This window comes from Malurus melanocephalus, unplaced genomic scaffold (assembly GCF_030028575.1).
Source record: "Malurus melanocephalus ecotype Western Australia unplaced genomic scaffold, MMel_1.1 scaffold_417, whole genome shotgun sequence".
Classification (NCBI taxonomy): Eukaryota; Metazoa; Chordata; class Aves; order Passeriformes; family Maluridae; genus Malurus; species Malurus melanocephalus.
Genome location: NW_026623649.1, coordinates 126,213 through 138,999, shown reverse-complemented (window position 1 = coordinate 138,999; position 12,787 = coordinate 126,213). Strand labels below are relative to the sequence as shown.

Sequence of the window (12,787 nt, the reverse complement as noted above, 5' to 3'; positions counted from 1 at the left end):
AAGTGCTAGTTTTATTTACCTTTCYATCCAAGATAATTAGTAACGTGCACAGACTATAATGAGGACCTGGCTCAAATCTTAAGTTTGTACTGTGAAGGTGCTAACTGAATCTTCTTTCCTTTTGTGACAAATTAAACCAATCCATCAGGTCTGTGGGACTAAAMCACAGTTTCATGTAATCTCAGCTAATTAAATTGTGCTTTTAACATTCTAAATTTCTCAAAGAACTCTTTTCAGAAGGAGAATCCTGGCTGTCCCTGTACCTTGAGAGCCAGAATCCCCTCTCTAAAGGGGTAAGGATGCACCATAAGGTCATTTTGCTGGCTGCAGGAGCTCAGCCCATTCCTCTGCTTTTGCAGATGTTTCCATAGACATGCCAGATTTCCTGGATATCAGCCACCTTCGGGCCAGGGGGCTCCAGCCAGGAGAAGAGGAGCTCCCAGACATTGCTCCTCCCATTGTCATTCCTGATGACCCAAAAGGTATTTACTCACTTATTCCCCCCTTTCCTTCCAGCAYAAAGGGATTCTCTTCAGTGTTCACCATTTGGAACTATGAGCAAAAAACATTTCTGTACACAGCCAATTTAAAAACGCTTTGTCTCAAGGAGATGATGGCAAACACCTCACTATAATATTTGTAGAGCAGAAAAAAGAGGAGAGATTAATGTGCCATGCTGTAATWTTTTTTATCTTAAACACTGTTTTTCTTATGCTAAAGTTCAGAAACAAGAGTATTAAATATCCTCCTTCTTTATTCCTGGGGTTTCCCTGGAGAATGAAATGGTTTATAGCAAGTAAAATCATGTTTGGACATGCTGTGGCTTGGATATTTATAATAATGGATGTCATGGATGCTTGGGTATAAGCATCATATTGCTTGGATATTTATAATATAAATATATATTTATATATAATATCATGCTGTTTGTGAAAGAAGGCTTGTACCTGAAAATTTGTGCAGAGCAAGGATATGACCAAATTAATTTCTCTAAAGGTTTTAATTTCGTTCCTTATCTGCATAGGTTCCTCACAAAAGCCYTCTTACTGAATGGACTGACCTAGTTTTAGTGTAAATGCAATGGGTGATGGTATTTTATTTTTAACAGATTCTTGCTTAGGTCAGCCATCAGCTTTATTTCCTACTCGTTTACAGTACCAGTGACATTTTGCTCTGAAATGAGTTAGGAAAAAAAATTTCTGAGCAGAAATATTCTGACTCTAAATCATGGCAAAAACATCAGGGATGTAAGGATGAAACTGCCCTGTCTCTATGAGKTCAAATATTTCTGTGACTTAAAAAATATGGAATTGTTTTACCCATAGGGATCTACTTAGCCTTCATTTAAGTCCTTTTCCCTGTTTTTTTTTTTCTCACTGTTAATTTTCAGATCGCATGACGAACCACTTCATGGAGTGTACGTATCTCATTTTTCTACTGCTTAAAAAATTGTTGTGCTTTTGATCAACTCGTGGCTTCTGTGTCCCCACAGAGWTGCATGAAGCATTGCCCTGCATGCATCCAAATCAAAGCTGATTCCTGTGTTTGTTCAGTGTTTGCTTCCGTGTGTGCAGRGCTCTCTAAACCAGAATATCAAGCTGCTTCTCAGGAGAATCTTGCAGTTCTGGGGGTCAGAGCTGCTTGATCCTGCTCCCTCTGATCTCATGGAAAGCTGTCAGACTCTGTCATCCAGAGGCTGCTGGATCTGGCAGCTGTTGTTTCTCCAACCTGCACGATCCTGCCTTTGAGAGATGCTTGGTTTTGGCTGCCATCTCTGGCTAAGCTCAGCACCTGACTTCTTCACCCTTTGAAATCCACTGCTGAGGTTTTGTAAAATAAATTAAGTCCTGTAGGAATTCATCAAGGTTTGATGATTTGTGTGGGGATCTATGTCTCTAGTGAGACTAAAAGGTTATCATTAAGTCCATAACAACTACTGAAATGCTTTGTATAAGGCTGTTTTCTATGGTACTGAACCAAATCCAAGCAATGTGTGGCACCATGAGGAACAGTCAAAAATATTACACAATAGATGAAATCAGACCTTTATATTTTAGAGGGTCCTTTCTTGTAGCCCTAGATATTGATGAGTCCTCAGTGATGCAGCTGGCAGAGATGGGATTTCCTCTGGAAGCGTGTCGCAAAGCTGTCTACTATACAGGCAACCTGGGTGCTGAAGTGGCTTTCAACTGGATCATTGCCCACATGGAAGAGCCAGGTCAGTGACTGGAAGGTGTGAGTTAAACTCAGCTCCTGGTTGTGTATTCTGGCAATCAGTAGAGATTTTATAATGTGTGACAGAGAAACAGCGGCCCCCCTTCCCCACCTGGGAACCCTGGAGGAGTGAGTGARTTTTCCTAAGCTGCTCCTGGCATGTGCAGATCTTGACCATTATGTGGTATCCTCTGCCTAGAAGAAGACAGCAAACTRAGCCACAACAGCTCTGTTTCCACCCTTTGGCTAGGTCCGTGCTGCTAAGGGGGAGCTGACTTGTGACCGAGTGTAAGTACAAAGAATCCTGTGGTCTGGATGCTTTTCTTCCATGTCAGCCTTCTCTAGCTGAGGCTGGAGCACTCATCCATCCTTGGGCTGTGTGGTGATGGACAGGGCTGCTAGATGTTCTCCACTTGCTGTGTGTCATCTGTGCAGAGTTTGGGCTCATGATTCAGCTCTGAGTACCCCGAGCATTCCCTTGCCAGGGAGCTCCAGATTTGGTTGAGTTCACGCTTCACCATGGGCTTTGTGTTGCTTGTGTAAATGGGGAATGAGTTTCACTTGGGCTTAGCTGGCATTCTCAGATATGGAATCCGTTCATTTGACATCTGTGCACTGGGTTGTTTATTATCCTGATGCCATCATCGCTTCCATTCCAATTTTTGCTGCTTTTCTGCAGTTGTTTCACTTCTGCAATGTGCCGAGTTACTCCAGTCTGCTCAGTATGAGCACGCACACCTRGGTATTTTGTAATGTGCACATTCATTTTGTTGTTTTTAAGGCTTTCCACACATCTAAGTCTGAATTTAGATGCCAGTGAAATGAATTTACATCAATTTCAGGACTGCTTTTGAGGTYCTGTGTGTTGTTGTCTTTGTGTTTGTTTGACTTTCCCGTTCAGAGAGGCAGAAGGAACTGATGAAYGTTTGTTTGTTCCAGACTTTGCCGAGCCATTGGTCATACCTGCGTTTGGAGAAGTTGCTTCCAGTGGGGTAGCTGCTCTGGGAGCTGCAGGGCTGGATAACCAGCCTCCTGAAGAGATGGTGGCMATCATCATTTCCATGGGGTTCCAGAGGAATGTGGCAATTCAAGCRCTGAAGGCGGCGGTGAGTCCGTGGGTTTTGTTTTGTATTCTGTGCTTTGTACGGGTGCTTGCTCAGATGTCTTTGAAATGTGTGTAAAAATCCAAATGATGCACCTGGAACTATCCTGGCAAAGTGTGGGGKTCTCTGGAGTGGGGAAAGTGCTTTGTGTGTTTCACTGCAATGRTAAAGCATGGAAGACAGTGAGGAAAACTTTCCTACTTTTACTACCTGTTGAAAAATAACTGTGTGTCTGCAAGATAAGAACCTGGGGCAATGAGTTTTAGGTGTGGGATTATTTCTTTTCCATCTGTCAAGCTTTTGCACACTGCTTGCTGAATGCTATTTTCCAGGGAGGCAGAGGCATCTTTCCAGTTTTAAGTTGTGTTAACGTGATCCTTCCCCTGTTCAAAGGCTGATGAGGGGCAGCACAATGTTAGAGAATGCATTAAAGGCTGCTCTTCCATTGTTTGCCTGGCAGAACAATAACTTGGAGCGTGCACTGGAGTGGATCTTCAGCCACCCTGACCCTGAGGAAGAGAGTGACCCTGCTTTGGACACGATGGACATGGAGAACAATGCCAATGCCAATATCCTGGCAGAGACAGGGTCAGAGGGACCCAGGATCAAGGACGGGCCTGGCAGTAAGTTCTGCTTCACCTTACACCTGCCTGTCGTGTTGTTGCATCACACACACCCCTTCACAGAGCTCCTTCCTGTTTGCAAAGTAGTTACTCTGGTTTTTTTGGACATGATCCAAACTATTTACTTCCAGTCTTTTTTTCTGGGGCTGAATCCATCTCTGTGGGCTGCTGAWTTCTCTGGGCTCTGTTTGCTCAGAAAACTCTTTCCTTGATCTCACTGAACAACCTGAATTTAAAGTTTCTTGCTACCATGTAAGTCTCTTGTGGCCTAGGTTTACTTTTTGTTCTGTTGCTAYAAGATAAAAAGACAAAGAAAAGATAGGATGTTTAAATCTTCAGAGGCTGAGCATCCTAAAGACAGATAATTTGATAATTCCTTTAACCGAGTTCCTTGTTCACAATACCAGAGGTATCGTTGATAACCTGCATATTTTTGTTTTCTCTTGGTTGAGATTCTTTGTCATTCTGCTGCTAAATAAACCACAAGATGGGGCTAATGTACAGCAGGCAGAGTTGTGAAATGGGCAAACCTGGAARTGTCACAGCCCTGGAGTACAAAAGCTCAGCAGCCGTGCTAAGGATATCACAGAAAGTTTTTCTAAGGATATCACAGAAGTTTTTTTGAGGAGTCTTTAGTGACTGTAGTATGTTCTAAATTGCTTTATCTGATCTTGAATGTAAAGGTCTTAGGAAAAAAAAAATTAACAGACAATTTGATTTTTGTGTCTGTGGTTGCTACTCTTGTATTAACATTGTGAATATCAGCCTTAAGTCATTTGGAGACATGGGAAATATTGATTTTATTAGGTTAAAAGAAGCCCCAAACTTGGAATAATTATTTTTTGTGGTACTTAGCCTTTATAGGCTGAGACCCTTTACTGAGTGCCTGAAATGCTGATCACCAAYATGATTCTCTAAAATGGCTCCAGAAAACCCTTTCCACCAAAATCCAGGCCCATGTCCTTAGGCAATGTCCTGAAGGAAGTTACCCTTTTACTTTTAGTGGTAATTTGGGTGAATGGTATGAATGGGTGGGGATCAAGAACCAGTGTTGAGCTTTCCAGAAATTTTAAGCACCAAAATTGTCCTTCTGTTAAAGGAAGAGGGTTTTTTCCTGTCCTCTCTTTTATGGGCTGCTGAAATACAAACTTCTGTGTTTTTTGTTGGTTTTTTTTTGTTTATAGGGGGTCTGTGATCACACAATAGACACAGCTAATTTGTGTCCAGAATGAACTCCCTGTTTGCACTCCCTGTGATGCTCTCTGTGAATTGGGAATGAATCTGCTGTTTTTGTCCCTCACAGGGGCTGTGATCACAGCCCTGCTGTGTGTGCACAGGTCTGTGTGGGTTTGGTTGGGATTGCTTTGGTGTTTGACAGTGAATCTGACCACCAGTTAAATTGGGAACATGCTGCAGAGTCAACAGAAACTGAGTTTGGGGCTGCAGAGTCTGAGTTAGGAGTGCTTAGCTGCTCYTCCAGTATCAGAAAGAACATTTCCCCTGCAGTCACACTGCAGAGTTAGCAATCAAATACTTAGGGTGCCATTTCTGTTCCTTAAAACAGGATATGAGCTGTTTGGGTTCATCAGCCACATGGGAACATCCACCATGAGTGGCCACTACGTTTGTCACCTCAGAAAGGAGGGAAGGTGAGCACASCTGGGGGAGACACATGGCTTGGGCAAATGTTTGACTGGAGCATCTGCACAGAGCAGGGTGTGCTCGTGGCACAAAACAGGGGCTGTTGCCATCTGTGCATTCCCACCAAAGAAAGGAGAAGGTCACAGATGGATGAGTCAGTTCTGATCCCACTGAAGTTGGTGGTGCAATGTTCCCTKGGCTCTCCTGTCCTTGCTGTTCCAGATCTCTGTTCAATTTGGGGCACTGGTTCTGTGTCTGGCTTGGTTTATCTGAGCCTTCCCCAGCTTCCTTTTGTTGCCCATCAACAGAAACCCATCAGACTCTGGGCTGGTGCTGTGGTGCTGATCTTGGCTGGGATTTTKACATGCTCCCATTATTTCACACTGGGAATCCCTGATTTTCCTTCATCTGAGCTGTAACTACACATTCCTCTGCACATCCCTTCTTTTCAATTCCTCACTCTGCCAGTAAACCTGGTTCAGCTGTTTCTCTGATCTTTTGTTCTGGGTGCAAGAACAAAATTTAAATTAAAACTTTTGATGTTTGGGTCTGAGAAGTCCCTGCTAAGCCTGTGATGATTTTTATACCCATGGCATGTAATCAATCTTGTTTTYCTTTCAGATGGGTGATCTACAACGACCTTAGAGTCTGTGCCTCAGAACGACCTCCCAAAGACCTGGGCTACATTTATTTTTACCACAGGATACCAAGTTAGGCCTCAGATCTATCACCCGGCCTTAAGAAGCCATAAGCCTTTTTAACCTGCCAAAAAAAAAAAGCATAAATAAAAACCTAAAACCAACGAAAGACCCCAAACCCTTGGACTGCCAAAAAGCAAAGGAAAACATGGGATGTTTATAGTGTATTTAAAAACAATCATTTGACGCCGCCTTAAGTGTTAGATGGAAGATTTCTATTAGGTGCTGTATAGGACATTGTTTTGGATTTCTACACCGTACAGTGGATTTCTGGTGCAGTTTGCAGCCAGTGTGTGGAGAATGTGGAAGCTTCAGTGTTGAGCAAAAATAGCCCAGTTGAGCCCAGCTCCTGCCTGCTCTGTCCGTGCCTCCTTTGAAGAACACAAACCAATATTTGTGTTTTTGGTAACTGGGACCCGGTGCTTTCATCCAGAGTCCAGACCACGTAGAGAAATCATTCGAAGGGAGGAGGTTTGTGGCTGTTCTTCAGAGCAGAATGTCCTATTTCAGAGATTATTTTCAGTGCAGTGAGGAAAGTCAGCTGAAGTTGTATCTGTTGGAATTCAGTGGTGCAGTATCTTAATTTGACTTTTCCATGCGTGAGCCTGATGGAGACAGGAGCAATCTCCTCTCAGTGCCCTCTGCACTTTTTTGCCAAAGAGAAATTTTATTTTTGCAGGCATAGGTTTCTTCGTTTTCACTTGAATGTTCATTTTGCAAGTTCTTCCAACAGATTCGGGGTTACAGATGGCTGAAAGCAGCAGAATTTCTGACTTTGAAATTAATGCACACCCTCAGGAAAGGCAAGGCTTTTGTTTAAATTGGTTTCCTTCTGGAGGAGGTGAAGAAGGGTTCCATGTCCCATTGTATTTGTGTCAGGGAAATTTGCATCTTAGACCACTCATGTTCCATCTGAAATCAACTCCCTGACAAAAAAAAAATCCTGCTTTCTGCTTAAATACTGAGTTTCATATTGGAGTGGGAGAAATTGCTTAGTRAATTTGCTGGTTTGTTGATTTGCCCCTCTCTCCCTCCCTTAAAAAACCAAACCAACAAAAAACAGCAAGGAAAAGAAATCAAACTGCATAAAACCCACCTTGAATTGATATTTCAGCTTTCTTTATACTTGCAAATGCACCAATAATCTGATCTCTTCAACAGACACCTTCTGGAAGGGGTTTGATATCTCTGGCAGGGGTGGGTGGGCAGGGGCTGGCCTTTCCTGTCTTTTTTTTTTTTTTTTGGTGTTATTTAAGTGTTTGCCACAGGTAAGAATACATATGTGAGTTTTATTATTATATTTAAAAACACCCTGAAGAATTACAATGGTRAGTGCAAAACCTTTCATGATTTAAAAAAAACAAACRACCCAAACCCAAAGGTTCACAGTGTTGGCCACTGTTTAGAAGCTGTGGCTGGAGTTGCCTTGTACAATGTTACCAAGCCCTCAAAATAAATTGCAACAGTCAAAAAAAAAATTAAAAATCCTTTTTTTGCAGAGTGCAGGAGAGCCAGAGAGGTGTCATTACATTTTCTCTGCAGTTAGTGCCTGCAAGTTTAATAGCAAAATTCGGGCAGCTATGCACTGCAGAAGATAACACAAATTAAACATCTGGTTAAAAATAGAACCAAAACCCATGTTTTGATGTTTTAATCAGGTTTTGATCTTTAAAGATGWTGGGAGAAATTCCAGTGCAATAATTCTGTGGAGTGCAAAGGTGTCTAATTGCTGGGAAAGCTCCCTGCACTTAGAGCTCCTATTGACACTTTAGTGCAGTGTCCTGAACATTAATGAATGGCCCCTGTGAGATTCAGCTGCCTTGTAGYTATTGAGCCACCAGTTCTGGATGAAATAAAAACTGCCAGTCATTTCTTCCCTTCTTCCAGATTTTGGATATTTGAGGACTTCAACAGAAAGTGGCAGGTTTGAAAATGGGATCAGCAAWTTATGCAGTGATACATCTTCTATTTAAAGTGAAAGAGCAAAAACTTCTGTGTATCTATGTGCTTTTTCATTCTAGAAAAAGGAGAAAAGGCCTTTTTTTTCCTCCCTTTTAATTTTAATTTTTTTTCAAATTCCCAATTGCGTTCCAAGGAAGTTCAACACACCAGCTTCCCTCCTGCCTTGTAAACTTAAAGGGCTATTTATAAACTACCAAAACCTGGCATCTGCTGCCTTTTCACTTAGAAATGTTGGGTAAATAAAAGCCAACGGAGTAACTCCCGTGTTCATTCTCCAGCTGGGAGCATGGCTGGCCTGGCAGGATCGAGGATGGAGCTGGAATCTTGTGAGCTGTTTGGTGCCTCCCAGAGCTGTGGAGCTGCCTGGGYTCAGGAGGGACCCGTGGAAGGTGGCAGGKGACAAACTGGAGGTGGTGGCCAGAAAGAGAGGGTCCTTGGCTGGCTGTGGCCAGGGAATTGCTCAGATCCTGGAGTTCTTTTCAGTTCATCACTTTCATGCCTTGCCTGCCGCACCAAAGTTGGTCAAGAGTGCATGGAGCAGTTATATGAAAGGATTACAGGTTTACAAAATTTAGCACTTAAAAATATGTTACAAGTTCTTCAGTCAGCTGCTTGAGGAGTTACTTTATTCTCTCCCAAAATATTGGCCTCTCCTTTTTTCAAGTGGCCAGTTAAGTCTCCTCCCTTTGTGATGGGTTCTGTGTGAACACCATGAACCTGGAGGAGCAGGATGCAAACTCCTGACCCTCAGCCTGACCTGAGGAAAGGAATTTTGGTGAGTTTGGGGTTTTTTTTTGAACATCAGGGTACAGAAACCCCACTGGAGCAGCCTGTGCTGAGGAGATGCCTGACCCACCTGAAGGTGCTGGGCTGTGCCAGGGCTCAGAGCACAGCCTGGCCACGCTCCCTGTGCCTCCCTGGGGCTGGAGGAGCTGCTGRGMRCTCAGTGAGMAAAAAAGAATGGAGGAAAATAAATCACTGTRAGCTGTTTGAGACAATCTAACCTGAGAATTATGGCAAGCCAGCACTTGGCAGTAAATAATGCTCTTATTTCTCAGAGTGTTTTTTTACTTCCTTGTGTGATATATTTAAGTTAGGAGATTGGAAGGAAATAAAACTCAGCAACTTCCCTTGATTTCCTCTTCTCCTCTCATTCCTAGCAGTGTGCTGGATCCAGCAGACATCTCATTCTGAGTCACAATCTCCCATCTCCAAAACACACRTAGACACAAACTCCTATTTAATCTTCCTAGCTAAAATATAATTAAGATTAGAATTGTAGTTTTAAAACAACTGTAGATGTTTCTGAGCTCCAGMCACTTGTAGCTCTGCTGGGTTCAGKGGCATTGCCTCTGACTGACTTTGGTGTAAGGGAAACCAACCTCAGCCCTGTTCTTTGATTCAGGCAGCCTCGGCCAGGTCACCATGCACATTTGGGGTGTGGGTGCATCCAGAGCTCATTAGATTGCTTAAGAGACCTCTCCAGCTGATTCCTTTTTTTGTCCATCCTGGCAGCAGCCATTTTTATCCTCTTTGCTGTTTTCATGCATTGGAAGTCTATGCAAAATATGTAACTGGATGTTTTATTGTTTTCCCCGTCACTCTTCCTACCTTAATGGCTGAGATTGGTGTCTGGTTTTTACTCACTCTTCAGTGGTTTTACTGTTGTATCCTGGAATTGTCTGTCCTGGTTTATTTTGCACCATTCAGAGTTGTTTGCTTGAAGCACTGTTAACTTTCTGAGAGTATTTGTCTGAGATGCGAAAGGCTGTGAATGACTTTGTTGCAACTGTTTTAAATTAAAAAGAAATATTCTCACATCTGGTGACTGTGTGGATTCTTGCTTCTTTATTCCTGTCTGAACTGAAGAGGAATAGACAGAAYGTGTTTTGATGCTGCCTCTCTTCTTACTCTTTGTGGTCGTGTTTGGTGTTTGACTTTAAAAAAACCCAGCAGAGGGAACAGAGAGGTTTGTGAGAGTCTTGTTTTCTTGTGTCTGCTGGTATTTCTGTGGGTTTTAAAAAAAAAAGTAAGATCCCCAAGCCCTGAGTGGATAAACAACATGGCAAAAATAGGTTTTAATTTAGATTGGTTTGTTTGTTTTTAACTTTTAAGCCTGTTGATGCTCTTTGATCACCAGAGCTGGCACTGTTCTTGTGGAATAGTGCTGTCATTTCACCCCAAATTTCTGCTTTATCATGGTCTGTAATTCCTCACACTCACTTAGAAATGTCATCTGCTGCTCAGTAAAGGAGAAGTCTGTTTTCCTCACGTGTAGGGACTTTGCTCAGCAATGTGACTGTTGGGATTCTGGTAGATGCAAAAACAGACTGAAAAAGAAAACTGAGGGATGATMACTTTTTATAGGATCACGGGACCAGCAACTGGAGGAGAGGTAAGAGGTAAAGCTGCTGGGCTCAGTGACACTTCTTGTCATGGAAGTGGAGGACATGTGATATGTTGAATGGTAAGAAATGGTTCAGCTTCTGAAGTCTAAATTTAACGATGTGTTTTGGTTTCTCTTCTAGCACAGATGTCCCCTGTGACCATGGCAACTCAACTCACACCACTTKTGGCGACTGGAAGAGGTGGGAGAGTGGCTCCCTGTGCGAGCTCTGGGCTCTGTTCAGCATTTCCAGGAATTTCCTGTAYGGGATTTGTGCCTGCTGCCTTTTGCAGACTGTTAGTGGGAGGCAGCACAGGATGACTGACAATTCCACCCTCTGCTCCCCTCACTGAGGTTGAAGGAACACCTCTGTGTCCCTCAGGTGTCCTACCAGCATCACACGGAGCAGGGAAGCACTGGCAGCCGTGGTGGAAGACAAATGCCCGAAAATTATTGCAAACAGCTACTGCATGACTGGCAGCTGGTTTGGAGTGGGTGATTACATTTTCAGATGTCTTTACCAGTGAWTTTTTTGRGCAGTTTTGTGTGTRGATTTGRTACTGATGSTTTTCTCCCACTCTTTTTGGCTTTAGGACAGCAGTGCTGTGTTCCTGGTCTGGGTTCCCTGTGGAGCACACAACTGAAGGATTTTCYTGCTGCTGCTTTGTCTCAGTGCATTGGGGCAGCAAGAACTAAACCAACCTTAACRTCTCCCAGCAAAACACACCAGTGCCAAGAGCCCACAATTCATTTCCTCCTAACCTAAGGGTTTCTGTGGTTTCAGTGTCTGTTCCTTTTTGTTCCTGAGTGAAAGGTTAAAGCCACGGGCAGTCAGCTTTTGTGACAGAGCTTTCCTGCTGCAGGCAACCATGGCTGTGTATTGTTTTTGCTTTCCTGTAGCAGCTCACATCTCCATGGGGAGAGTCCTGCTTTTTGCACAGCCCTGTGCTGTCACTGTCCCCACCCCTCACTGGTTGTCAGCTTTTCTGTCCACAGCARCACACAGGGAATTCTGTCTGTGCTTTACTTTGATGTCCCACAGAAAATCAGAATAGGAATGGCATCATCCATATCAGCACTTTCACCTCGTGGAAGACGAAACTGAAAAATGGTGAGAGCCAGCTCCTAGTGTGGTGTGTAGGAAATTGTTTGAGTAGTGATTTCAGACTCTGAATGTTGGCTTTGGTTTTCATAAAGGTTGGTTTGTGATATTACTACTTCTGTTTTAATTGTTGCATGGTCTTCAGCAAAAATTTTTATCTGCTTTTTTTCCCATTTTTCTCATATGGGCTGCATGGGCAGAACCCTTTGGGCCAGGCCTTAGCTGGTAGAAATCCCAGTTGTTAATTGATCAACATGTCGAAATAAAAATCAATTCTGAAAATAACTCTGCCTTAGAGTAACAATGCATTTAGGAAAAATGAATTGAAAATTTTGAGAAAAAAAAATCTTCTGAACTTAATTTTTAAGCAGAGAAGCATGTTGACTTTTTAAACAATAGGATAGAAGAGCTTATTGAAAAAATTCCTTCAGTTGGAGACTTGGATCCCTCCTTTCAATTCGAGTAATTGAAGTCAAGACCATTTTCAAGTTGAAAAGAGATTTTGAAATATTTGAAGCCACRGACAAAGTTTATTTTTAAAACATATTTAAAAATTGCACAGTTATAAATACAGGTAAATAAATACAATTTAATATGTGGAAAAGAACCCAAGGAAGGCATGCTTCCATTACAGTACAAAAATACTACATTAAGTGTGGTGCTCTGCAAATAGTCATCTATGACCTTAATAAATTTAACACATCCAGTATGCACATCATTCTTTTTTTTTTTTTTTTGAGGAAATAGATTATTTTAAACAGCAGTGCAGGGAAACACCAAATTAAAGCATCAGTAAACTATAGGTCTGTGTCTGATAATTCTACACAGCTGATAATGCACTAAGCATACAGAGGCAGAGTTACCTGTGGTAAGAAACTGATCTGGTACCCCGTATGTTCTTACATTCAGATTCTTGATCCGGGTCAATGTGAGCCTTTGGAAGGGAATGTAAACATTCAGGTGTTGGGCTGAGCTCCCACATGGGCAGCACTGCCAAACCCTGCCCCTGCCCTTCCCCACGGACACAGGGATTTGGGGAAGGCTGTGCAGCAGCAGGG

General features: G+C 42.7%; 1 protein-coding gene across 1 annotated transcript in view; it reads left to right on the top strand.

The window, feature by feature from the left end:
- The window catches only part of USP13 (ubiquitin specific peptidase 13), a 41,612-nt gene extending 34,144 nt beyond the window's left edge, over positions 1-7,468 (top strand). The window contains exons 15-21 of the mRNA XM_057379707.1: positions 360-482; positions 1,391-1,417; positions 2,075-2,218; positions 3,154-3,320; positions 3,778-3,940; positions 5,505-5,589; positions 6,203-7,468. Coding sequence (XP_057235690.1) covers positions 360-482; positions 1,391-1,417; positions 2,075-2,218; positions 3,154-3,320; positions 3,778-3,940; positions 5,505-5,589; positions 6,203-6,296 — 803 coding nt within the window. The 3' untranslated portion in view covers positions 6,297-7,468. The remainder of the gene's footprint in view (positions 1-359; positions 483-1,390; positions 1,418-2,074; positions 2,219-3,153; positions 3,321-3,777; positions 3,941-5,504; positions 5,590-6,202) is intronic.
- The last annotated feature ends 5,319 nt before the right edge of the window (positions 7,469-12,787 follow it).